Source organism: Aspergillus wentii (genome assembly GCF_001890725.1).
Source record: "Aspergillus wentii DTO 134E9 unplaced genomic scaffold ASPWEscaffold_5, whole genome shotgun sequence".
In the NCBI taxonomy this organism is placed as follows: Eukaryota; Fungi; Ascomycota; class Eurotiomycetes; order Eurotiales; family Aspergillaceae; genus Aspergillus; species Aspergillus wentii.
Window position 1 is genome coordinate 2121842 of NW_024467836.1, and position 24709 is coordinate 2146550.

General features: G+C 48.2%; 10 protein-coding genes across 10 annotated transcripts; 6 read left to right on the forward strand and 4 right to left on the reverse strand.

The window, feature by feature from the left end:
• Positions 1–554: 554 nt before the first annotated feature.
• ASPWEDRAFT_42440 (uncharacterized protein) lies at positions 555–1233 on the forward strand (the record flags this gene model as incomplete). Its single annotated transcript, XM_040835774.1, has 2 exons — positions 555–1065; positions 1129–1233. Coding segments are annotated over exons 1-2 (178 nt in total), but the record flags the coding sequence as incomplete, so codon positions are not given.
• ASPWEDRAFT_42441 (FMN-binding negative transcriptional regulator) lies at positions 1154–2453 on the reverse strand. Its single transcript, XM_040835775.1, has one exon. The coding sequence runs from the start codon at positions 2419–2421 to the stop codon at positions 1534–1536; it is 888 nt and encodes a 295-aa protein (XP_040688114.1). The 5' UTR covers positions 2422–2453; the 3' UTR covers positions 1154–1533.
• Positions 2454–3620: 1167 nt separating this feature from the next.
• On the forward strand, positions 3621–4019 carry ASPWEDRAFT_52659 (DUF4267 domain-containing protein; the record flags this gene model as incomplete). The annotated part of the gene is made up of 1 exon (XM_040837775.1): positions 3621–4019. The coding sequence occupies one exon, from the start codon at positions 3621–3623 to the stop codon at positions 4017–4019; it is 399 nt and encodes a 132-aa protein (XP_040688115.1).
• Positions 4020–4231: 212 nt separating this feature from the next.
• ASPWEDRAFT_158236 (uncharacterized protein) lies at positions 4232–6801 on the reverse strand (the record flags this gene model as incomplete). The annotated part of the gene is made up of 7 exons (XM_040829745.1): positions 6520–6801; positions 6454–6468; positions 6292–6406; positions 6109–6244; positions 5423–6063; positions 5174–5373; positions 4232–4975 (listed from the first exon to the last, which is right to left on the reverse strand). Exons 1-7 carry the CDS (start codon positions 6535–6537, stop codon positions 4232–4234), a joined length of 1869 nt encoding a protein of 622 aa, XP_040688116.1. The 5' UTR covers positions 6538–6801.
• A 128-nt stretch (positions 6802–6929) lies between these two features.
• On the reverse strand, positions 6930–8437 carry ASPWEDRAFT_60820 (pepsin-like aspartic protease). The gene has a single exon (XM_040838536.1). The coding sequence runs from the start codon at positions 8367–8369 to the stop codon at positions 7179–7181; it is 1191 nt and encodes a 396-aa protein (XP_040688117.1). The 5' UTR covers positions 8370–8437; the 3' UTR covers positions 6930–7178.
• A 198-nt stretch (positions 8438–8635) lies between these two features.
• ASPWEDRAFT_42449 (uncharacterized protein) lies at positions 8636–10330 on the forward strand. The gene has a single exon (XM_040835776.1). The coding sequence runs from the start codon at positions 8786–8788 to the stop codon at positions 10157–10159; it is 1374 nt and encodes a 457-aa protein (XP_040688118.1). The 5' UTR covers positions 8636–8785; the 3' UTR covers positions 10160–10330.
• Positions 10331–10690: 360 nt separating this feature from the next.
• ASPWEDRAFT_582858 (putative acetamidase) lies at positions 10691–12870 on the forward strand. The gene is made up of 4 exons (XM_040838378.1): positions 10691–10944; positions 10997–11400; positions 11448–11918; positions 11973–12870. Exons 1-4 carry the CDS (start codon positions 10904–10906, stop codon positions 12779–12781), a joined length of 1725 nt encoding a protein of 574 aa, XP_040688119.1. The 5' UTR covers positions 10691–10903; the 3' UTR covers positions 12782–12870.
• A 1345-nt stretch (positions 12871–14215) lies between these two features.
• ASPWEDRAFT_582797 (uncharacterized protein) lies at positions 14216–16516 on the forward strand. The gene is made up of 3 exons (XM_040838375.1): positions 14216–15006; positions 15062–15569; positions 15626–16516. Exons 1-3 carry the CDS (start codon positions 14427–14429, stop codon positions 16344–16346), a joined length of 1809 nt encoding a protein of 602 aa, XP_040688120.1. The 5' UTR covers positions 14216–14426; the 3' UTR covers positions 16347–16516.
• ASPWEDRAFT_42451 (putative MFS transporter Fmp42) lies at positions 16301–19219 on the reverse strand. Its single transcript, XM_040835777.1, has 3 exons — positions 18503–19219; positions 18254–18398; positions 16301–18204 (listed from the first exon to the last, which is right to left on the reverse strand). Exons 1-3 carry the CDS (start codon positions 18924–18926, stop codon positions 16686–16688), a joined length of 2088 nt encoding a protein of 695 aa, XP_040688121.1. The 5' UTR covers positions 18927–19219; the 3' UTR covers positions 16301–16685.
• Positions 19220–21737: 2518 nt separating this feature from the next.
• On the forward strand, positions 21738–24627 carry ASPWEDRAFT_583292 (Zn(II)2Cys6 transcription factor). Its single transcript, XM_040838379.1, has 9 exons — positions 21738–22111; positions 22204–22232; positions 22320–22514; positions 22621–22940; positions 22999–23266; positions 23327–23785; positions 23878–23984; positions 24045–24144; positions 24281–24627. The coding sequence occupies exons 1-9, from the start codon at positions 22101–22103 to the stop codon at positions 24415–24417; spliced, it is 1626 nt and encodes a 541-aa protein (XP_040688122.1). The 5' UTR covers positions 21738–22100; the 3' UTR covers positions 24418–24627.
• The last annotated feature ends 82 nt before the right edge of the window (positions 24628–24709 follow it).

Below are 24709 nucleotides of genomic sequence, written 5' to 3' on the forward strand. Positions count from 1 at the left end.
ATTTACCGTATGAATTGACCTTTCCCAACCATGGAACAGTTTCCGGACCCAGAGTTCGAGTTTCACTGTAGTATTGTCATTTCCACCTCTATTCTATTAATTATGTAGAGTAACCTATCGCTTGAAAATCTATCACCAAAATAGCATATCGATAGACGTCTCGTTAGCTTCGATTGTCAACTCAATCTATCCTCATAATAAACTATCCATTCCTGTCTTACCCTTGTGTCACTCTCTTCCTGTCACTTTCCTGTCACTCAATCCAGGTTACACAACTCTCTGCTCATCTTACTTTGAAACCAACTGATTAGCATTTCATCTTAACCCTGCCTTCCTTTTCTCTCCCCAAACACGTCCTACCCTTATGTGGGGCGGGATACCACGAAGCCAGATCCTGATTGGCCCATTCTGCATGTCTGTGAGACGCCCTGTAACATTATTGGCTGCAGGAACCCACCACGCGCACTCTGACTGGCCGACCCAGATTCCGGTGCTATCCTGTCATTCCCAGGGCCATTCTAGGTAGTTGCTAGGAATTTGCACCCGGTTTGGAGCGATGAATGTGTATTTCTGTCTTTTCTGGCTGTTCCTTTTCTTCTGACTTGACTCCCTTCGTTTTTTCGTCTTTCTTTCGTTCTCTCAAGGCTTTTTCGGCAAGCCAATTCAGTCGACAAATTCTCATCGCCGCTCGTTCTATCGCTGTTTAATATCGTCACTCCTTCTATATGTTTTTCTGCTACTAGTAGCATCTACATTCTTTTCATCCAGCCGTGCACTACACTCACTCGTGTACGGCTGCTTCGCGTTGAGTCACTCGTTCATTCTACCGTGTCTATCCGTTCGCTCCTTCGAATACCGGATATCACACCATCCATCCGACCTATAATACAATCACTCCATATCAGACAACAGTGAACAGACCTTCATGCCCAACCAGTAAATAGGGGGAATGGCAACAATCCGAGACCCGGCCTTCTGGCGCCGGTTCTCCCTGGCCGTCCACCTCGACGCGGCATCAAAAAACCCATCAGACGACAAAGAGGCCAATCCCAACAACCTCTTCTCGTACGTGGGCTATGTTATCTTGAACCCGAGCATGGGTTGAGCTGGATGCTGACAGTGGAGTAGAGACCATTGGATTCAAAAACAACGCAAAAAACGAGAACGAAGCATCCTATTCGGCTTTCTGATCTTTCTTTTTGTCGCTATCTTCGTGGCGGGTGTGGTGGTTGTCATTTGGTGGCTGAAGGAGCATAATTGGCTGCAGGATAGAGTTTCGTGATAACGATGCTTATTCATTCAGTTCTGCGTCTATTCGTATCGACAATGAGTACTACATATCTAATGACATCGATCGGATTGGCAGCTAGTCAAAAGCAGGTCTCCTTTGGCGTTTGTTGAGTTTCAGGAAATATTAATACCCTATGGTTGGTTCTTAAGGTTTGGCGTTGGTGGTTTACTGTCATATCATATCAAGGCCTTTTCCGGTTCATCAAAGAGGCAATCTAATTAATTCACTATGACTTTCGAGTCTCACGATTTGGCTTCGTGTCTCACCCTCACACTCTCAGACATTTCCTTGCCAACATCTGTTCCCAGCTTATCAAAGCCCTCAATAACACCCTCGCGATCTCCCTTGTTCATTTCCTGACTCATCTTGAATTTGCCCTCGAGCCGGGTAATATCAACCTTGATCCCCATGATCGCCTTCTGCAACAGCGCAATATACCTGTCTGGCGCATCCGCCACCTCCCACGGATTCAACTTCTCCCCACCAGTATACCCCATAATCGACGTCTCCGCATGTCTCGACAACGCATCAATCTGGCTCGACAGGAACTCCGTCGACTCAGCCGCATTCGTATCAACGTAAACCGTCACCTTGCCGTACGCCTGCACGGCAGAGTAGTTCCACGTGGGGACAACCTTCCCCGTAGCCGGCTTCGTCTCAGTATACCACTTCGGCGTGACGTAGTGATGCACTGGTCCAGTGAAAAGCACCAACACCTCATCCTTGAGCTGGATAGCGCCCGACGACCCCTCGGGACGGATCGAGTTGGCCGATTCGATCATCGCTTTTGCCTGTGGGTTTTGGCGCGCGATGTGGCCGCGTAGAGTGCCGAGCTCGGTTTCGCTCGAGTCATCCGCTACGTCGATGATCCATGGGATGTGGCTTGATTGGAGGAAGGGGTAGGAGGAGGACTGGATACCGGTGGTGATGGTTCCCAGGGCATTATCCTTGATGAACTGGCGGAGGGTTGGGAGGTGGGTTTCGGCGTGCGAGGCGTTGAGATACATTTTGCCTGGGTTGGTATGATTCAACTTTGTGAACTGGATGATGGGGATCATTCGATTGTTATATAGGGTATCGAGTACATACTTTGGGTTGTTACTCGGTATTTTGGACCAATGGGGCGGCATGTATTAGCGTGCATATGCATGTGTTCCATCCAGGATTGCAAGGTAGTAGTACTAGTGAGTCATTCCAATTTCTAGATAATTACGTACACTTTCCAAAGCTATTATGAGTTGGTTAACTAAGGTGGTGGTTATCGCGGGGTCTATCTGATAAGGTCGATCACTCTGCCATCTAGCTTCTAAGCCTAAACAAACTCAATAACCGTTAATTAGTTTGAATCTAGAATAGAAGCAAATCCCTTAGTTATGACGCAATCTATGCTGTACTTGAGCTGGTAGGAATTTGCAGTGGAATGCTGTGCGTTGTGGTTACACAGAATGCCAACAACAGGTTATGTGTCTGATATCATATTCTTGACTGCCACTTCACTTTGATGATATGTACCGTGTAAGCGTATTTCGATGCTAAATTACTAGATTATTTGCTAGATAAGGTCGCAAAGACTACCACATATGCAGACTTCTGAAGATGTGTGGATATAAAAGATCATGTGATGCTGTATGAAAAGAACACAGTATATGCAGGGTTTGCAGCAAAGCCATCAGGAGCTATCGGAGATATAATGAGTTTTTTGACACCTTAAAGAAACAATATGAGTTTCAAATATAGTGCAGCTCTTCACATGGACCTCTTAGAGCTGGCGTTGTTATAATGACTCGATGTAACGCTATTAAGGGTATCTTTACCGGATGAATAACTATTATTTTGCAAGAGAGGTGGTAAGCATATCAATAAAAAAAAGGGTCCAGGGTTTTAACTATTGAGCTGCCCTGCGTAGATTATTCTATACTTGGGAATAGTTTCATATTAGCCATTTGAGGTAGTCATGCTGTTGGACTGTTGCCTGACTGTTGCCTGTTCTGGTGGAGTTAGAATGACTAATATAAACCCTATATATGTACATCTTCATCTTTTCCATGTTTAATTCGTATCATGTTGGGCAATTCTTTGTTTGTTAGTACATGGATTTCGATCCCATCTGCCAAGCCTGATTCCTGATTCCTCCCGTTCTAGATTCACAGCCTTGCGTCTATTTATCTTCTCCTGTCTTCTTTTCTTCTACTCTCTGTTTTCTTTTTCTTCCAATTCTTGCCATCCTCCTTCATCCAGGTATATTACTATCTACTGCCCCTCACCAGTGCAGATTGCTGACAGAACCTACAGGTGTTTGCTGTTTGCTCAACCCAACCCATCCATCAAAATGCCAACACCACTCTCCCAATTCCCATCCCTCCGCCTCTTCGGCACAATCATCGGCACAATTTGCATCGCCTTCGGAATAAACGCCATCCTCCGCCCATCCTCTGCCCTCTCCTTCTTCGAATTCGACTACCCCACCACTCTTGCCGAGAAGACGCTAATCGACAACATGTTGATCATCTACGGGGCCCGCGATGTGTTAATGGGGTTGGCGGCTTATATCACTGCTTATTATGATGGGAGAGCGCTGGGATGGACATTGCTGGCGATCAGTGGCGTGGCGTATGTGGATGGGTTTGTGTGTTGGAGGAATGGAGGCGGGGAGTGGAATCATTGGGGTTATGCGCCTGTTGTTAGTGTGGCGGGGGTTGGGTTGCTGGGGTGTTTTGATGGGAGGTGAGACGTCTCGTGTCTGTTCTGTAGAGGTGGTCGAGGTCAGACTATGATGGACTCTATTCTTGTAGAACGCAGTCTTATTGGATATTTTCATTGATATGATGGTAGATCATACTCTATGGAGTACCTAAACACCGACCTCACTATAACCACACCACCAATCTACCTGTTCATCACATCGTAATCTCATCTATAATACATCCCCATTTAAGAAAATCACAAATTAGCAAACCGCACCCCCGCCTTCTGCGCAGTGAACGTAGCAATCAAATCCATCAGCGCCGGCGAAAGCGCATCATACGTCGCCAACCCAACACTCTGAAACTTCCCCCTCACCTCACCCATCCCACTCGGCTCGAATCCCTGCTCAATAATCGACGACACAAACCCAGCAAACTGCGGCTCCTGCCAGCCGCTCTCATCGGACAGCTCAACATGCACAAAGTCCAATCCCTTGAATGGGTGTTCCTTTTCGATGCGCCCAAACATGTGCACCCCGCACCCCTTGCAGGCGTGGCGCTGGATAGCGGCGTTCTCGTCGACAATGAAGAGCTTGTCGCCGTTGGCGGTTACGGAGAGGTTGTCGCGGGGCACGACGCCAACGAGGGAGAAGAGCGAGCCCTTGGGTTTCCAGCATTTGGAGCATCCGCAGGCGTGGTTGTGGGCGACGTTGCTGGAAAGCGTGACGGTGACTTTGTCGGAGGGGCAGTGGCAGTGGAGGGAGCCGCCGGAGAAGTTGGGGATGCCTTTTTTGAGGCCATTGTCGATGGAGGGGTGGATGGAGGGCATTTTGATGTCAATTGACGGAGTAGATATGAGATAGATTGATTCAGATGTAGAGAATGATTGATGATTGATGATGATGGTGATGAGAATGAAGAACGAGATATATAAGTATATGGTATCTCCGCATGAGGGGTCATCTCCAAGGCTGATTCTAGAATGATTGTGCCATTGTTGCTTCCATGTCGGGAAACATCCCGGTCTGTTTGATAACTGCGGGGCCGGTCCCGAAGCGGTAATGTTTTCCAGGAACCTGCAGATTAGATAGGAATACTGGAGAATACTATGAGAAAAGGTAAAAGAGTTTTCTATGAATGGAAAATATATGTATATTGCGTGATTAAACCAAATCTTCATAGTTTATGCTGTATCAACAACGCACCGAATACAGTCACCCCGCTTCATCTGATCAAACGCCCGGTTGATATTATCCAGACTTTCCCGATGAGTGATAAACTCGTCCACCTTCAAGTCGCCCTTGAGATAATCATCGACAAGACCGGGAAGTTGGGATCGACCCTTGACACCTCCAAACGCACAGCCTCTCCACACCCGTCCGGTGACAAGTTGAAATGCTATCTTCATCAGTACATTCCTTCCCACATGAGGAGGGGAAATACTTACGTCTGGTTTGGATTTCCTGACCAGCTGCAGCAACACCGATGACTATACTCTCTCCCCATCCTTTGTGGCATGCTTCCAGGGCTACCCGCATCACTGTCACATTGCCCGTGCAGTCGAATGTATAGTCACATCCTCCATCAGTCATGTCAATTAGATGGTCCTGGACACTCTTCCGGCTACTGAGCTTGGTGGGATTGATGAAATGCGTCGCGCCGAATTTGTACGCCCATGCCTCCTTGTCGTCGTTGATGTCGATTACGATAATCTTTCCTGCTTTGTTCTTCACTGCTCCTTGCACAATGGACAGACCAACACAGCCTGCACCAAAGATGGCGACATTGGATCCTTCTTCGATCTTGGCTGTTACTGTCGCTGCGCCGTAGCCGGTCGTGATGCCGCAGCCCAGCAGACAAGATCGATCAGTCGGACAGGCCTTGGTCACAGCCACCACGGAGATATCCGCGACAACGGTGTACTGCGAAAAGGTCGAGCAGCCCATGAAGTGAAGTAGATCCTTTCCTCGGGCTTTGAAGCGCGATGTACCATCAGGCATCACGCCCTGGCCCTGTGTGGCGCGGATCCTTCCACACAGGTTCGTCTTGTTAGATTTGCAGAACTTGCATGTACCGCATTCAGGGGTGCTATGGAGTCAGACATATCCATGGCGATGAAGATGGATAACATACTATAGCGCAACAACATAATCACCAACAGCGACATTCGTCACACCCTCCCCGATCGACTCGACAACACCGGCACCCTCATGACCAAGAACAACAGGGAAGGCACCTTCAGGGTCTTTGCCGGATAAAGTGTATGCATCTAGATAATTAGCGATTATCTTCAATAGATAGCACAATTTGACTAACCCGTATGGCAAACACCAGTGTGCAAGACTTTGATCCGCACTTCGTGGGCTTTGGGCGGTGCGACCTCGACGCTCTCGATGGAGAGGGGTTGGCCAGCAGCCCAGGCGACAGCAGCCTACTAATACTCAGTTTCTGAAGGACCTTGGGGGATTCTGATTCTACCTTGCAGGTGATTGTCTATTATTCATTAGCTGTGATTATTCATGCAGATATCCATATAAAACTCACCTTTCCAGTAGTGCTCATTTTTAATCAGCTATACCTATACTATCTTCCAGATATGAAATGAGAATAATAACCAGAATGTCAATTGACGAAGACGAAAATGAATTGGAGAAGCCGTCACTCGAGTTGCGTAAATATCCGCAGCAAACAGCCAAGGATTCAAAAGGACGACGTGGTGAGGGGTGAGGGGAAGCAATCAATAATCAGAAATAATTTAAACGTGCCTCACTGACTGTGCCTCACTTTTTGACTAATCCGACTTGTTTCTATCAAGTTATGGAAATGAATTTTCGATATTGGCTTAAGTATGCGTTGAGATTGTATTTCCCTCGGCTTCGTACCCGGTGAGTTTCCCGATGAGCTTTTGACATTATCCCTTGTGGATAGATTCGTCAAATCAGGTAATTCAATCAGCGGTGAATATTTTTTAGAAATAAAATCATCAATTCTATTCGACATGCACTAGAAAACATGGAATATTATCATCGTTTCTGGAGGTCTGCTCATCGCCCTTCCTAAAATAGAAATCGGATACGCTCCCGTGGATCAGACTAACCCAAAAGAGAATAGGAATCCGATGGACTGGCGATGCTATAAAAGGTAGACGAACCTCTGCATGTTCATAATGATAGATAATCTAAAATATTCCATCTAAATGCAAGTTACTTCAGCTTCGCAAATCTCATCTCATTCCACCCAAAATCAAAAACCGCCACGACATTCTTCAAAAACGGCACTCCGATGATATTCAGCGTCAACCCTTCAATCCCAACATTTTCTGAAGCCGCCACGCTCGAGATACAAATGCCCTCGCCGGTCTGGTAGATCATATCGGCGCCATTGTGGAAGAAGGTCTGGTTCCCGATCTGTAGACCAAACGAGGGCGCTTTGGCTGTGCAGTCGACTACGTATGCGCCCAGCGAGGCATCGTATCTTGCTGGAGGCTCGAACAGGGCGTTGACTGAGTTGGCTATGGCGGATGGCAGGTAGGATATGTAGTTTCCTGAGTCGACAAAGGCTTGGAAGGGTGTTGAGTTGGTGGAGGAGCCGTAGGTGGCGCCGGAGACGGTCAGAGCCCAGTAGGATCGTACTCGTTTGCCTGAGGTGTAGTTGAGTGGGATGTTGTCAAGGATCTCAACAGGGACGATGGAGAAATCAGAGTGAGGAACTGGTGGTAGGGTACCCAGTGATAGGTAGCCCCCGAAGCCGGTGGATGAATTCTGTGCTGTCCGGGCCAAAGCAAGACTGAAGTATGGTGCGACGAGACCTTGTTCGTACATGTTCGTGAAGAGTGGGTTATAAACGATGCGATCGTACCAGTACGAACTATTGGATGTGTTACTGGGATGTGCCGACGTCAGCGCTGGATACCCCAGGCCCAAAAGCCCACTGTTGACGCCGTCACCCATGGGATTCGATCGATCCGCAATGCCGACCTTCTGGTTTTTGACGGTGATTCCTCCCAAAGTAACATCCTCGTATGCCATGACACCGCTAGCGATGCCTGCGCCATATTCAATCCCGAATATCTGATCTGGAATCTTGCGATAGGTGTCGGAGATATTGTATGCCTTGGGGGAGTAGAGACAGTCGGCTTCGGGGATTTCCAAGTTGTTGGTGGCATTGATGCATTGGAAGCCGGTTTTCATCACGTAGGTATCGCTGCTTCCGGTGTCGACTAGCAACTGAAAGGACTGGTTGCCCACAGTCACTTCGACGTCGAAGACGGTGCCAAATTCTGTTGAGATCATAGGAGATGTTGTTCCATTATAGGAACGGCGGATTAGGGGTAAAGTGGTGGCAGAGCACAGCAGAAGCTGGCTGTAGATGGAAACAAGTCGTAAGAGATGCATGGTGGAAGATGGTGATGATGATGGTATACAATCTGCTCAATCGAGGTGCCTTTTATATTGATATGGATATTCAGCAGCCTAGAATGAAAATATTGAAGCATCACAGATGAAGAATACAGCTTGATCCATCTATAATAAATAAGAATAAACAGCCAATCACATCAACTGTCCTAATGCAGCCGGACACAACGGGAATAGCGTGGATCTCGTATATTTTAGTGCTGACTCTGGCCCCAAAGACCAACACAACCTCATATTCCAAAATAGTCCTATTGCAAAATAACAGTCTGCAATATGCCTAGAAGGAGCATGCCCAAGGTGCGATCAGGCTGTATCACCTGCAAGTACGGATCATCCATGTTTCTCCTGCAAAACTAACAAGCAGCAGACGACGTCGGGTGAAATGCGATGAGCAGATGCCTGAATGCCTGCGATGCCTTCGCGCTGATCGCACGTGTGAGGGATATCTTCCATCCAAAGACCAGAACAGACCTTCCAAAGCCATCACTGTATATAACCTACCATTCAGGATCCCCGGAAGCCAGGCCGATCGACAACGACTGCACTTCTACTGCTGCCAAGCAGCGGAAAGCCTGGCCAGTTACTCAGATTCAACGCTGTGGACCTCGTTGATTCTGCAGCGAAGCCATCATTACCCGGTAGTCCGTAATGCGCTGGTGACTCTGAGTACGCTGTACCAAGATCATCTGTTGGATGCATCTCCTAGTACCCCATCGCCACAACACATCCATCTCATCGCCAAGTGTCATCGACAGTTGAGCGTCCATCTCACCTCTCCTGATGCGTCAATCGAGGTCGCTCTGATATGCAGTCTGATCTTCTATGTCCTGGAGGCTCTTGTCGCAAACACGCACCAGGCAATATGGCATCTGGATCAGGGTCTCATTCTCCTTCAGCGATGTCGGGCAGATTTGCCTCGTCTCACCTCTGATGGCATATTCACTTCCTTGGTAGATGTCTTTTCTCGTCTGGATATCCAGGCAAGTACGTTCGATGATAGTCGAGTCCCGAGATTATCGCTAGTGCCGTCCGTTGAAAGATCAGGCATTGTTCCTGTTGTACCTGAAGTCTTCATCAATTCATCACACGCTGAAGCCATCTTGACCAGACTCCAGAATTGGATGATGCACCATCTGATAGCTCATGTCGATAATAAGCATAGGTCGCTAGAAGACTTGCCTCAGGATCTACTCCACGAGCGACTCATTCTCGAGGAACAATTTGAACAGTTCATAGCGACACTCAATGATCTCTTTGAGAGGGACTCCGATGCTACCAAACACCTTTATATCTTACGTATTCAAGCACTAGTATTTCACAGCGTACTCTTGGAGAATATCCCATTACCAAATATATTCCCACCTGCGACAACAGTCCACAAACCGACTCTCAACACCAACATGCACGCTACCCTGGAAGATATATCAACGCTTCTCTCCTCCAACTCCGATACCACTTCAGGAAGAAACTTCACTTTATCCACCCAGCTCATCTCTGCGCTATTCTTTGTTTGTCTAAAGACGACAAGTCAAGACATATTGAAGACTGCACTTTCGCTTTTGCAGCATTCGCAACTTCCAAGTCGAGATGGGCTATGGGATGCCGGTTTGGCAGCTTTAGTCATCAATACCATTCTGGAAAGACAGGATGATGCTGTTGATGAGGTGATAGAACAGAGAGTAGAGGATATTGGGCTCGATATCCTTGATCCGGTTGAGGGTGGACTGAATGAAGTGTTTAGATCTTTGTGTATTAGACAAGCTTCGTGAATTTTAAGGCAATATCAAGCGATTCAATACAGTCCCTCTTGGGGTATAGTATATGGAAACAGCATGGTCTATACTACCACGGCGAGGTCTTTGTTCTAGAACGTTGAGATAACTAATCTTCAACAAAGCTAATGTAGATATCTGCAGGACAAAATCCTAGCTAATTGTGAGCAGTTCATGATTGGTGTATTCAACTAGCTGGATAGGCATGTAAATGCACTTTGCCTGTAAAGGCAAAACTACCGCCAGATAACGCATTCGTTGTTGTTCGAATCCCGCCCATGATATCAAATAGGGCTCGGCTAATTGAAAGCTCATACGATATCATCATCCTATCTCAACTCATCCTATATCCATCCTATCTCACCGTGTTCGCCTGTACCTCCCAGATGGGGTATAGTCTCGGCAGTCGGCACTGTCTTATCGATCACGTGAGCTGCTGTTGAGTGTTGATTTTGCTGCCATGGGAGCTTTTTATGCAGGGTTTTGGTGTTGATATATAAAGGTAGAGAGTAATCATGTGTATTTATCTTATAGATTTTCCTGACAATAGCTATATAGACAGAATAGCAGCAGCGCGTAGTTTGTGCTGAGTTGTGGCTGCCGCTTATCAGCGGCTTATCGCTTCTCCACGCCTTTCCCCGCACTCGCAGACAGTATGTAAGCGGAGCTTCTCGTCCATCCCTTGATTGTTTTTTCTTTCTTTCTCTTTGTCGGCAGTCCACCTGTAGATCCACTTTCATCATGTTACCCCCATTTGATTACTTCACATATCGTCGAGTCAGGTATACTCATTGCATTGTGATACTCTTGTCGAACAGCAGCTAACTGATACAGAGACTCCAAGCGAAAGGAACGGGCTTATCGCTTCGCCTCTCTGCCTCCGGTCTACCACTCGGCCTTTACAGCGTTCGATAAGAGTGTCATCAACAAGCCCATTGAGCTTCTGGTGCAAGATGTCCAGGATAGCGCCCTTTCTGCCACCGATCTCCTTCACACCTACGGAAAAGTGGCGGTCAAAGCTCACGAGAAAACAAATTGTGTAACAGAGCTGCTTCTGCCCGAGGCAGAGAAATGGGCTCAGTCGGAGGTTAATCTCAAGGGCCCGCTTGCTGGTATCCCGGTTTCTTTGAAGGATTCGGCCCTCGTCAAGGGGTTTGATACGACTCTTGGGTATACGAGCTTTGCGGGGAAGCCTGCCAAAGAGGATGGTCCTATGGTGAGGTTATTGAAGGATGCGGGTTAGTTCTACGTTATACGATCTTAGTCATGGTCTAACCTGGCCTAGGTGCTGTCCCGTACGCGAAGACTGCGTTGCCGGTCACCTTGTTGTCGTTCGAATCGGCCAGTGCTCTTTGGGGCCACTGTCTCAATCCTCACGTCCCTCAGTACTCCCCCGGTGGTTCGACTGGTGGTGAGGCTGCTTTGCTGGCTCTGGGTGGTCGTATCGGCATTGGCTCTGATGTGGCTGGCTCAGTCCGCGTTCCTGCCGCTTGGAGTGGTATCTACTCGTTGCGGTGCAGCACTGGTCGCTGGCCCAAGGTCGGAGTTAGTACTAGTATGGCTGGACAGGAGGGAGTTGCAAGTGTTTTCAGTCCTATGGCGCGTACACTCAATGATCTTACATACTTCACCAAGGCCATTATTGGTATGCAGCCGTGGAAGTATGATTATACCGTTCACCCAATTTCCTGGAGGGAGGAAGATGAACACGAAGCCGTGTCCAGCAAGCTGCGAATTGGTCTGATGTCGAATGATGGTAATTTACCTTAAATAACTTTCTATCTCTTGCATATCCGCTAACACATGCTAGGAGTCATCCCACCCACACCCGCCATTGAGCGCGCCGTTTCCACCACAGTCGCTGCCCTCACCGCAGCCGGACATACCGTGTCTGAAATCACTCCCCCAGAAACCGCCGACCCATTCGCCGGTCTCCATTTGGCATCCCAGCTCCTCAATTCCGACGGCTGCATCACCATCAACTCCCACCGCTACAGCTTCGAGCCTTCCGACCCCGGCGCCGACCAACTTACCCGCATTACCAACCTCTCCCGCCCCATTCGATACCTATACTACCTCTACGTCCGGTACATCAAACGCGACTACAAATGGGCATCTTTGATCCGTGATCTCAGTCACAAGTCCAGCGCCGATCAATGGAAGCTCGTAGCCAAGCGCGAGTCGTTCCGCGCAACCTGGCATGAATGGTGGGACGCGGAGGCCCAGCAGTACGATTTCATCTTGTGTCCTGCCAACGCTACGCCTGCTCTGCCTCACAAGGCGATGCACGATGCCGTTTCTTCGTGTGGATACACATTCCTGTGGAATCTGCTCGATTACTCGGCGGGTGTTTTGCCTGTTTCGCACGTAGACGCCGTCAAGGATGCTCTCGTGGCACCCTACAAGACTGTCTTGAAGCAATTGGGTTACAACCATGCTCTTGCGCGTGGCGCGTGGATGCACTATGATGCATCGAAGATGGCAGGTCTTCCCACTGCTGTTCAAGTGGTCGGAAGACGATGGCAGGAGGAGAAAGTGCTCGGATACATGTCTGCGGTGGAGAAGGCGTTGGATGAGTACGCAGAGGGTGGGAGGTACAGCTTGATCGAGCTTGATTAGTCATGTTAATACCCTTGCATCTCTTAATATACACATACTCAGTGAATATACTTTGTACTCCATACTCCGTCCTACCCTCCCTTGCAAGAACCGTTATCGTATGTGACTTAAACCATTTCCCCGACCCCATCAAGTGGTCAAGCTCGACCGTTATCATGCAGTGCAGCATTCAATCACCATGTTGGTAAACCAGAAGACCAAAACCCCCTACCTAGTAGAGAAGTGTGCGCATCGATTCTTCTCTCGGGCACATTGTTACACAGCCTGGACTGCTGTACATACAGAGCACTGCCTGTACTCCGTGTACTCCGTCGTGAAGAGCCTCCGCTTCTGAAAACAGCGATATGCAAGGACCAGCGGAGATACTACGGGGAAATAGATGAGACGCAAGTCAGTATCAGTCACTTCCAATATTAGCAACGGAATGATCAGCAGAAGTGGGATCGTGACAGATTCCTTGGCATATTTCTTTTTTGGGTGAGAAACATGGATGTTGTGTGCTGTTATTTGACCGACCTCGATGGTGTTGACGGTCATCCTGCGGGTTCGTCTGTATCTGGAATTATTTGCGTTTTGGTCTTATTTGTATAGTGACTGGTTCCTTGGTAGTCTTGTAGATTGCAGGGCTATATTATTAAATTTAAATGAGCCATGTTGGTTGAATAGGTAGAACAGTAATCATCATCAGCAATCGCCAATATGGAGGAACAAGGGTACGTTCGTCACGATGGCGGTTCATCAGGCCAAGAATGCTATGATTTGTTTGAGGAACATTGAAGAGTCTGTCTGATGATGAAACTGTCTGCCAAAGTTGATCGATGGCATATTGTGTTGCAGAGGCTGCAAATGATATCATGGACAAGCGGAAAATTCAATCTGACTGTTGCACACGAAATTTCACGAACCCCTCACCCCCAAATTTGGGAAATACAACCAAGCAAGGCTGCCGTTCTGTCGTCATTCTCAGTCTCTTCCACGTTTCCACGAAGCCTACACAGCTTCCCAGGGCTGTGCAGAAAAAGAGTCGCACCAACCAAGGCGACTCGGGGAATTAAGGTGTGTTGCACGATTTAAACTTGGACCGGATGTGACGTCTCTCAGCCACAAGCCGCTGCACCCTGGTCGCCATCCGGCTTTTCGGTATTTTCTGACAATCCAGATGGTCCCAATGGCTTCAGACACTTTCGAAGTCCAGCAGACCTGCTGGTATCGTGATTTCTAAGCACTCGGCATGTTCTTCACGGAACCACTGCTCCCCAGTGCCGATCAATGATCAGCGCGGGTCACGGGTCACGCCAACGCCGGTGTTCGAACCTCGTCTCTCCTCTCCTCTCCTCTTTTCTCACGCCAGTCCTCCCTTTCGCCCCCTTACGGCGTCAATGGTGCCTAGAAGGTTGTGTCACTACTCTTATATCCCTTGTGTCTGTCGCTGGCACGTTCGGAATCAGGTCGTCGCCCACACTTAATCTATCCCCCGTCGCCAACTCGATTCGCCACGGAATTCATCTAAATCCCGACCTTGGAACAAATTGTGCGCGCGATACGATACGAGTTCAACGCGCAGGATGCTTGTTTCCCAGATTCCCTGCTATCCTCACAACCGTCGCGTATACTCTCTTTAGGTGATGATCGGTTGGGGTGGGAAATGCCCAACAAAAACGGCTTCGGAGGCCGAACAGCAGGCGTCAATTTCATCAACGCGCGGCCATCGTCGGAATCGGAGAAGCTGAAGATACAGCGCCTGGTCCGAGCTCATGTTGGAAAATGGATATCCGATCAGACCAAGGACCGTTCGTCGCCCCCGGGGGCTGACGATTCTGGCGGTCCCGATAAACCCGAGGACTCGGCGTCCCGGATCACGGTGTTGGAGGATGAGGAAGGAGGGTCTCCTTCGTCGTCTTCGGTAAAATCATCGCGAACGTCGCCCAGTAGCAGCAGTTCGAACACGAGTTCATCCGTCACGCACGCTGCGTCTTGCGATCATTGGCAGCAGAACAACTCCGTGGTTCTTGTTTCGCGGCCAGCACTCGACACCGCTGATAAGGACGACGAGAACTATCACCACTATGACCACGATGATCCCTCACCGCAGTCCGATTCCAGACCTATCATGTCACACCCGCCGCTGCAGCATGTTGAGCGAATTAGCTCTAATGTATTCGATCCGTTTCACTCCTACCCCTCCTCCCTTCCTCCAGAAGCCATCCACTCATGTGAAAGTTACTGTTAGTCCATCGCCTATCTCTATCGGTCTTATTTGATAGTCACTAACTTGCACAGGCCTGTCGGTTCTTTGGCCCGCTCTTACACCTAGATCTGAAAATGAACCGGGGCCCATAGCAAACGCCAACTGGTTTCCTCTTTCCTTACGTGATCCCACTTTGTTTACGGCGTTTTTACTCGGTTCACTGTCCCATCAACGAGTTCAATGGCTCAACGGTACAATTCCGGCAGGCGCATTCGGACCTCGCGAGCAGCGACTCCTGAATTTTGTCGAAATGGAAACAATCAAGTTGATTAACTTGGCAGTAGCGGATCCCACTCGTGCTTTGAGCGATGCTGTCATTCTCAGCGTAATTGCTGTCGCGCACAACAGGGCTGAAGAGCGTGATTACCGGAAATTTCCAGATCCTCCATTCACCGCTCCCTTGCGACGTTTACAGTGGTTGGAAGTCTATGGAAGCCAGACAGCCAACCTAGTCCATGTACAAGGCTTGATTCAAATCATCATGCTACGAGGGGGCTTGGAGTACCTCGAGACTCCGGGGTTGGCTCACATCGTTTCCTTGTAAGTCCGCTTCGATTCAATAAATTTTGAGCACCTACTGACCATCCCCCCGATAGCTCTGACGCATTCACCGCAAGCACTCTTCTCTCGCCACCTATGTTTCCGTTTATGCCACTTCAGAAAAGTCGAAGAGGCTGTAATTTACAAACACTATTAGGATTCAGTCCTATTGAAATAGAGCGTGGCTTCGGTCGATTACGAGAAGTCGGGTTGACCGTTGAGCTGGCCGAGATTCTCCACTCCATGCACGTCTACATCACCATCGTCGAGGAATACCTTTGCGGAAAGAAAACCGACCTCTCCCTCCTCTGTGACCAGCGCAACCTCATCATTCACACCCTTTCATCCATACCCGCAGCAGACCAACTTAATGGTGTTTTCATCAACCAAACCCACAAAGTCGTCTACGAAGCCTGTCGCCTAGCAGCCCTAATCTACGGCGTCGGCGTTGTCTTCCCGCTTCCTGCCCAGAGCACTCCCTTGGCTCGATTAGCCGGTCTCTTGCGCGCTACTCTACAATCCTCCCATTTCCCATCTTTTTGGCCGCCTATCCTGCTTTGGGTTCTCACGCTTGGCGGTATATCTGCCGAGAATACATCCGAACGAAGCTGGTTCGTCGACGCTCTCGGCCAGGCCGCGGCGCAAAGTCGTATCTATTCTTGGGTTAACTTAAGAGCCGTCCTCGGGATGATGCTTTGGTATGACAGAGCTTGCGATCTACCGGGTCAAAATCTATGGCGCGAAGTAGCAGCCTCCTTTGCCCGAAATAGAATCTAAGACTAAAAAGGCCTTTTTTTAATCGTTGCTTTTTTTTGCTTCTTTTATCGACTATTGCTCCACCATCTCCAAATTTTTTTAACCCGTCATTTTCTTTTCGCCATAATTCGCTCAGAAGAGATAGGGGGCCGCCGTCAACAGAAAAAAAAATAGGGGTCGGAACGGAAGCGCCGAAGAGTAGGGTGCCGGATTATGAATCACGACGATCACGAAGAACCCAACGAATGAAACATGAGATATTTTGGGACACACGTCCTTATCTTGTGATGTATATAAATTCATATATATATAATAAGTACTAACTAAACTAACATATATCATCAATTCATAACCCATGATTCATGCAGTTGCCGTTCCATATGAAGAAGATGCCTCGGTACGTGTATCACGAGAGAGAAGGGGCTGTCGTTCCCAGTCTCTAGGCCTAATGCCGTCGTCTGTGAATGTCGGTATACCACCATCCTCAATCCTAGTGGGTTGGATGATATTCCCTGCGGCGGCCATTGTACGTGCTCTCCACCAAACGAAAGTCACAAGCGTGCTCCCAATGAGGAACGTCGCACCCGTAAGAATGACATTAACGGGAATGGGACTACGATGGAAAGACTTGAAGGTGAGGGCATCGAGGCCCGCCTGGGCAAAGTTTCCCATGCCCGCTAGACAAATAATAAGCCCGTAGACTTTGCCAAAGGTCTGGAAGCCAAAGACCTTTGCGGAGTAGTCGGATACGGCCGTGTAGTAGAATGGGCGATAGATGACGAATAGCGCGATGTTAGCGTATCCCGCCTCCATGCTGTTGGGGATACAGCCGAAGACGCCGATGAGTGTTGCTGTTGTCACTAGCACCAGGAGAACGAAAGTGGTGCTCCTGTTATCAAGGATTGTTCCGATGAAGGGGACAGAAATGAGGCCGCCTAGGGGTAGGAAGAAGTCGAATGACTCGTTGATTTGTCGGGCGAGTTGGGGGGAGCCGAGCAGGTATTCGTATTGCTGGCGGATTGAGGCTACAAAGTAGTTGATTCGAAGCATTTGGAGAACAGTAAAGAGGGCGATTAGGATAAACCATGGGGAACGAATCTGTTGCAATGCGGAGTATCCGTGCATTGCACCCCAAACACCACCTGCCAAGTGTGTTTTTGGCTTTGGGGCTTTGAGCCCGGCCCGTCCAGGTCCTGTATCTGCCATGTCTCCAGAGTTTGGGTGATCTGTGTCTATGTGCACATATTTTATGGCGGATGCATCATGGCTCTGGTCCAGCAGATTCTGGATCTTGCTCACGACGCTCTGACGGCGTGCACGGCGGTCCTGGCGTTGACGCTCACTTTGGTTAGGATCTTGGACACTTGCATCCATTCTGTCGTTTGCTTCCGCGATGATTTGCGCCTCCGCCTGTTGTACCAGTTCTCCTGCGGTTTTGTATGATGTATTTGGCATGAGGAGGATTTGCACAGCTATGATGAATATCGGTACGGCCAGATAGAGCAGGAAAAACTTCCTAGTTGACAGTGAACCATTTGTTTGTTCGTTTATGAGACGAAAAATCAAGAAGATAGCACTGGATGCATCAAACGCGCCTGTCAACATGGACAAAATCAAACCCGAACGGGTGGGGAAAGTGTTGGATAGATGGAATGAGGGGATGAAAACGAATGGCCCTCCTAGAGATAGGAATAGATAACCGGGGATATAAGCATCAAAGGGAAGGCTAGCAGCAAATCCAAAAAGCAGGGCCCCAATAATAAGACAAAAGCTTCCAATGATGCCACATACACGAGGGCCATATGTGTCGAGGATAGTTCCAACAGGAAGCGCAGAGACATTGGTCACGACGGCAGCGATAGTAAACATCAAGTTAAGACTGCGAAATGTCAGAAACAGATACGCTATATTGGGGGGAAACCACCCACCGCATTTCCTGTTCGTAGCATACTGTCTCTCCTGAACATAGGTTGTGGTATACCTCTTCTTTAACCAAAACTGGTTTAAGTGCCGCAAATCCAAAGACTGTCCCTGCCGCCAGGAAACAGTATATCACTGCAACAAATACCTGCGCTATATCCATGATCATCAGTTTCTACTTCGAGGATGCAATTATAAGGCCCAAGGTTAGGATGCCATTGGACACTTATCTGGTTTCAAAAACAAAAAGAACATACCAATTCGTTTCACACTGCCAACCTCGAAAGCTGATGTAGTCGGTGGCCCAGGTAATTCCGGCTCAATCAACCCAATACTTTGTGGTGGCTGCGGTTCTTCTCGCGCAGTTTCGTCTTGCTGGCCATCCCTAGGAGCTGTCGAACTAAGCCCCAATATAGAAACATAGTCATCATTTGCATCCTCCACGGATGCCTGGCTCCACCCGGGGCCAGCATATGGATTGAAATTGAGTCGGTATCTCAACGAATTGTGACTGAAGGTTGATGGAAATGAAGACGACAATGACGGTTCGGGAAGGTCATGGTTCACGGAGTCTTGATCATCCGAATCGACCACTGAATCCTGATCCCGATATTGCTGGCGGCGAAAGCCTGCGAGGCTTTGCTCCCATGATTCCAGATAGGAGACACGGGGGAGGGACATGCTAGTAGTACAGCGTAAGCAAGGGCAAGGCAGTAAACAAACTCGGAGATATGGGTCAACAGCGATGGAAGCAATCTGTCCGTTGATGAGTATGACAGCAGAAGAAACTCATCAATCCCCAACTGCCTTCTTGGAGATGGATTGCGACATGATGAGAGGGGTTGTCTTTAAGCAAACAGCCACCGCTGCTTCTCCCTTGTGACGTCGGAGATAACAGCTCATCACATGACTAGAGCTCTCCCCGCGTCTCTCCAGCTTTCACAGCTTCATCTTCTCCAACTCCTCCATCTCCATCGCATCAATTCTCGCGATAAGGCTGGGTGGGTCTGTTATCGGGTTTTTTATCGCTCTTTATCGCTCTTTATCAGTCTGTCTTGACTAAGACTCGATACAAATCCTGGCCTTTTGGGCTGCAATATCCCTGCACAAAACCTTCTTCTCGAGTTCTTAAAAGCCAATTCAAACCAGTATCTCTCCGATTCCCCTCCGATCGAGAGAATTCAGAGGCTAGACCCTCGTCGTTGTTGAACAATCATTTACCATTACTCGATACTAATTGATCGGCTCTCCAGATCGCAAAACAAAATACCTAAGAACTAAAATGTGACTGCCACTTGACCATTTCGTTTTGCAAAAGGTCGAGATTCTTTGACTGGTCGTTTCTTCGTGATACGTATCAAGCCCACTAAAATCACCACACAGTGATTTTTGGGTCATTTTCACATTGTCAGCATCCGGATGTCAAGAAAGGTCAATAAATTCCTGTCGCCAACTCTCGACAACGAAGCAAGTACCAATGTAGCGCATCGTGTCTAGTCCAGTGGTCGGCGTTTTACATTTTCTTGGATAACGCTTCTCCCAGCGCGAGGAACAGCACTGGGGTGTTGTTCATATTCGCCCCACAGCCTTCCAGTCACATACGCTGTCAAACGCGTCGGATTCAATTGCCCTTTCCATAATGTTTGGCTATTGTCACGCAATTTTGTGTTGAATATGGCGAGAAAGACACTCATGGACCGAAAGGCCAGCAAAATGGGGCGAACAGGGATCCCGTATTCCGTACCCACTGAACACTATTAATAAGTGTTATCAATCCCTTAATCAGCCTGAGTACGAACGCTGGGCGTCACATATAAAATGAACTTGACTTCCTGTGCAAGCTGCCGTCTACACGCGTGCGTCAAATCGAGTGAATTTCGGTCGCATACAATGGCATTAATAGCTGAACCACGAATATCTATATCTGGCATAATATTCTGATGACAGTGTCATATGACACAAGGAGCAAAAAGTCTACGGCTTCAAGCTCGTGTGTCCTGTGGGCCGTCCGTCCAATCGAAGGTTACATCTTCCAAAGCTAAGGTTTCAAACTCAAAGCGCTTTGATCGTCATCATAGACATTAAGTCGCTTGTGGCGCTCGTTTTTCTTGGTTAGAAGAAGGTTATTTATTCACAAATTCGCCTTATTGGTTAAACCAGAAACTCGACATTGATCAACACTATCAAATATCTTTCCACAACAAATTGAAGAATCGAGTTTCTGAGGGTGCTCCCATCACCTACCGGCACACCGCCAGCACGTTTTCTTCTATGGATTAGGCCAATTCCAATAGAACATTCATTTCGGATCCATAGTCTCCTTCGGACTGTACTTCCTTACTGGTGCATCCGTGCTTGGCTCTTTTCGAGACATTTTTAGGTTCTCGGAAAGACGTTAAGCAGCGGAATTTCTGCGATATCTGCTAGCCTGTAGGAACCATTCCATTCCAGTTCTCGTGCGCATCGCAGAACCCTGCTTCATAGCTTGCAGAGAACGTTGGACCCAGCTAAAGGGGCTCAGCCACAGGCTTCTGGAACCATGGATGCTGTATTTTGATATTCGTCAGGGAAATTGACAAGGGTCTCAGTGTCATCTCCTCTTTAGTCGGGGCTAGTGAAAAAACCGTTTCATTTGAACTCATCCTTTTTTATTGTTAGGCCACACATGAATTTACGAAGATGGCTTTGGACGATTCTGTGCGATCGACCTTAGGGAGTTGTGGGGGCAAGGAATGGGCCCACCGTGAAGAAACAACACCACAAATCAATTACCGTATTTGGGTTAAATGGCCGGTCGATGGACTCATCTGGATCCTAGAATGCTAGGCTGTGGTATGAGTGGGAGATCCAAAGCTGGCATCGACGCCAAGTTGCCAATCTTAAGCTTGATTGATTGACATCGGCAGTGAGTGAGTTATTTGCCGGGCCAACGTCCAGGAATGGTTTGCTGCGTCCCATAATGCAAATCTTCAAGGAGCTAACATTTAGTAGCAGGTCTAGTGGTAAGCACCACCACAATCCATGTTCCATGTGGTCGGAGTTTGGCGCCAATCAGTCCACGATGGGGACCATCTCAACGGACATGCCTAAGTCAGTTAAGTGCGTCGAGGCATTTAGTAGCAAAATGAGAAGATAGAGCCGTCAAAGCTCAAAATACACACGCAAGAGCGATGCCGATGCTAACTAACTACATAACCACTAACCCGAAACATAATCCTCCGTTATGCATGGTCTGTGATTTAAACTCATGAGTATTTTCTGCTTCGGGCAGTGATCAGAGGCGGAAGTGTCAATTGGATGCACGCCGTCGGGGAGAAAGCGAAAGGCAATCGAAGACTCCATTTGATTTCGGCTTTGAAATTTTATGTTGGAATTCGACTCGGTTGGAGAAGGAAACTGGAACTGTTGGAACCTTGATGTCGTGGTTTGCTGTGATCAATTAAAAATACTGTGATAATCGCCGTCAAGTCCCATGGGTTGCTGGTTGATCTTATTTCTCTGGGGCTGAGGGAAAAGAGACCCTCTCATACCATTGCGTTGCGTCGACGCCAAGAGAGAGATCATCCTTCACTTTCTCTTATGGTGGCTCGATGTGCTTTCTTTTTCTTGCTTATTATTACTTTATTATTGCCTGTGCTCCCCTTCTCTCTCCACTCCGCGTGAACCATTTGTCTCTTGGAGATTTTAACCATCATTACATATCTGTCGCTATTTGTGAGCGCCTACACCCCGCGTCTCGCCGTGCGATCTGTTGCTTATTCGATCATTATTTCGACGTTGGCTTAATCTCATTGGTATCGAGGTCTTTTCTATCCATGGCTGCGCTCGCCCTCCAATAACAAAACTGACGGCGTGATGAGGGGATGGTCAGTCCCCAAATTTCTACCACCAATCTACTTTGTTTCTTCGTCATCCAAATATTATTGTGCTCGGTCAGCTAACAGATGATTGAGTTTAGTCTTACCTGCCGCCAGCGCCATTTGAAATGTAACCTATGCCCCATCCTCTCCCCCGCCCACTTGATCGTTACGAATTTATGGCCGTATCGAATTCAAACCTAACCATATGTTCCAGGTGACAAGACTGGTGTCGAGTGTCTAAGGTGTCAGCGATCAGGACGACAGTGCATTCCTGCCCCCGTGAAAGCGGAAGAAGTCACTTTTCGACACGGTCAGAACCCATCATTGCGAACCAAGGGCCCTCCTCGTTACGGAGAGAGTGATTTGTCTTTTCCTGACGATCAGATTTGGGTAAATATGCCTCCCGAAGGTATGTCGCACCTATCCTGTCTATCATTGAATCATTGAATCCATCGATACTCGAAACGAGCGACACCATACATCTAACTCCGGAAACTGTTTTTAACACCAAATAGTTGCTTTTGAGGATGAGACAACTCGCACGGCTGCCGATTACCATGTAGTTCCGGTAGGGACGCCACCATTTATTGTGAGAGCAGCGTCTGAAAGTCGATCTTCAGCCTCATTGGCTACCTTGACACCTTCCATCGCTCCTAGCCATTTGCCGCGCCCATTTTCCCCCGGGGATCCGAGCTGGTCCAGAACTTTGCCTATATCCCGATCTGTTTCATCAAATTCGCTTTTGCCCTCGAACATTTTGGTCAGCCGTCAACAACTAGGAAACTTCAACGAGGCCTTCCTTCTTCGGCATTTTCGCAAGAATCTAGGCGCCTGGGTACCATCTTTTCCTGTTCTCCAATACAGTTGATAGAATGCTGATTGATGATCTACAGCTTGATGTATGTGACCCAGACAGACGCTTTGCAGCAGATGTTGTGGAGCGGGCACCATCGTGTCCACTCTTACTATATGCATGTCTGGCAATATCCGCTCGACATCTCTCACACACAACGAAATCCGTTCCACCGAATACTGCAGACGAATATCACGAGCGGTGTATTGGAATTCTTCTTCCGGTATTGGATAATACAGACTTCAAGATCAGCATCGATATTCTCCTCGCCTCTACCGTTATTCTGCGCTTCTTTGAACAAATTTCCTGTATGTGTCGGCTAAGGGCTCTCTGACGATCACGGTGCTAATCATTGGTAATTTGAATAGCTCATACACCGTCTAATGATCTGCAGCGACACCTTCTAGCGGGATCGGTGTATATTAGCTCTCATGCGGACTGCGCGATTTCAGGTGGGCTCGCTGAATCATCATTCTGGATATTCGTGATTCAGGATATCCAGTTCGCTCTCGCGTGCCAGAATCCCTTGCGATTGACCTTTGGTCCATTCGAAGAGAAACTTCGTCATGCATGGGATGTTAGGCCTTCACAAACCGACCGTGATTGGACTCACCGAGCAATATGGCTGTTGGCTGAGACGATCAACTTTTGCTATCTCACGAACCATGAAAGCGCCATTGACCCCATTAACGGTGACGCGTTGAAAAGGAAGATCTGCACTTGGGAAACAGAAAAGCCGGACAGTTTCCGACCACTCCACTTTTCTCCTGCTGATCCGAGAAGCGGAAGGCCATTTCCTGTGGTCTGGTATACAAATTCTTGGCATGGTATGTACCTACGGATTACTCCGTATCAATTCAATTTATCCACGGAGATGATTGAATGTCGGTGTGTCGATGTTGACATTTTGATTTCTTAGCTACTGCGATACAGCACGTCTGCATGGCCAAAGCCCTGATACTCCAACGCGATTTAAGAACCATGCGCATGGGCCCAGATTCGAATCGGGAGTTTAGAAGAATGAGGGTGCGTGGTACACTTCTTGTGATCATTTTTTGGAGGGGCATTTTGCTGACATTTCAATAGGAAGACGTCATGGAAAATCTAGGCATTCTGTTTGGAATCGCGCTTTCGACAGACGACGATCCGTCTGCCCGCATCATGGCTTGTCATGCACTCTGCGCTTGTAAGACTCCTATCAATCTCCTTGGCATGACCCATGATCCCCTTCTCTCTTCGCTTGTCAGGGAATATTAGCTATTTTTTTTGGCTCTATTTTGCATAACTAGCTACAAATGGATAGCTAACAGCCTCATCTCTAGGTGGCTCATGGATTCATGACCCCTTAGCACAGAACTGTCTGCTGGATTTGTTGCGCCGAACAGAAGCCGAGAATGGATGGCCGTGGGCCTTTGCGGCCCAGAAACTCGACCAGGAATGGCGCCTAAATACGAGATAAATCCTAAATGCCGACAACTATGCCCAATTTGCAGCTAGTTTATCGATCGAAACCACGTTAGACTAACCCTGAACGGGTTCACACCATTGCGATGTACAAAAAGTTTCGGCCGATCGGACAATGGGGGTCTGGGAAAGGGGCCTCCAAAGCACATACATATTCTGGTCTGAGCAGATTATTGCTCAGCAACATCAGCAGTCATGAAGCAACTGGCTGTTACAGCTTGAGTGGAGATCATTTTACCCCGTACCTCGAAAGGCGATCCCATCTTCTCCTCAAGATGATCATCAAA

What these genes read in the sequence shown, in the direction of transcription:
- ASPWEDRAFT_42441 (XM_040835775.1), bottom strand. Translation starts at nt 2,421, where the DNA reads ATGCCGCCCCATTGGTCCAAAATACCGAGTAACAACCCAAAGTATGTA.
- ASPWEDRAFT_42449 (XM_040835776.1), top strand. Translation starts at nt 8,786, where the DNA reads ATGCCTGAATGCCTGCGATGCCTTCGCGCTGATCGCACGTGTGAGGGA.
- ASPWEDRAFT_42451 (XM_040835777.1), bottom strand. Translation starts at nt 18,926, where the DNA reads ATGTCCCTCCCCCGTGTCTCCTATCTGGAATCATGGGAGCAAAGCCTC. An exon ending in TGGCAGTGTGAAACGAATTG is followed by an intron (nt 18,399 to 18,502) that starts GTATGTTCTTTT and finishes TCATGGATATAG; the next exon opens with CGCAGGTATTTGTTGCAGTG. An exon ending in TGCTACGAACAGGAAATGCG is followed by an intron (nt 18,205 to 18,253) that starts GTGGGTGGTTTC and finishes GACATTTCGCAG; the next exon opens with TCTTAACTTGATGTTTACTA.
- ASPWEDRAFT_583292 (XM_040838379.1), top strand. An exon ending in GCAAGAATCTAGGCGCCTGG is followed by an intron (nt 22,941 to 22,998) that starts GTACCATCTTTT and finishes GATGATCTACAG; the next exon opens with CTTGATGTATGTGACCCAGA. An exon ending in GGGAGTTTAGAAGAATGAGG is followed by an intron (nt 23,985 to 24,044) that starts GTGCGTGGTACA and finishes ACATTTCAATAG; the next exon opens with GAAGACGTCATGGAAAATCT.
- ASPWEDRAFT_60820 (XM_040838536.1), bottom strand. Translation starts at nt 8,369, where the DNA reads ATGCATCTCTTACGACTTGTTTCCATCTACAGCCAGCTTCTGCTGTGC.
- ASPWEDRAFT_582858 (XM_040838378.1), top strand. Translation starts at nt 10,904, where the DNA reads ATGTTACCCCCATTTGATTACTTCACATATCGTCGAGTCAG. An exon ending in TTCACATATCGTCGAGTCAG is followed by an intron (nt 10,945 to 10,996) that starts GTATACTCATTG and finishes TAACTGATACAG; the next exon opens with AGACTCCAAGCGAAAGGAAC. An exon ending in GAGGTTATTGAAGGATGCGG is followed by an intron (nt 11,401 to 11,447) that starts GTTAGTTCTACG and finishes AACCTGGCCTAG; the next exon opens with GTGCTGTCCCGTACGCGAAG.
- ASPWEDRAFT_582797 (XM_040838375.1), top strand. Translation starts at nt 14,427, where the DNA reads ATGCCCAACAAAAACGGCTTCGGAGGCCGAACAGCAGGCGTCAATTTC. An exon ending in CCACTCATGTGAAAGTTACT is followed by an intron (nt 15,007 to 15,061) that starts GTTAGTCCATCG and finishes TAACTTGCACAG; the next exon opens with GCCTGTCGGTTCTTTGGCCC. An exon ending in TTGGCTCACATCGTTTCCTT is followed by an intron (nt 15,570 to 15,625) that starts GTAAGTCCGCTT and finishes TCCCCCCGATAG; the next exon opens with CTCTGACGCATTCACCGCAA.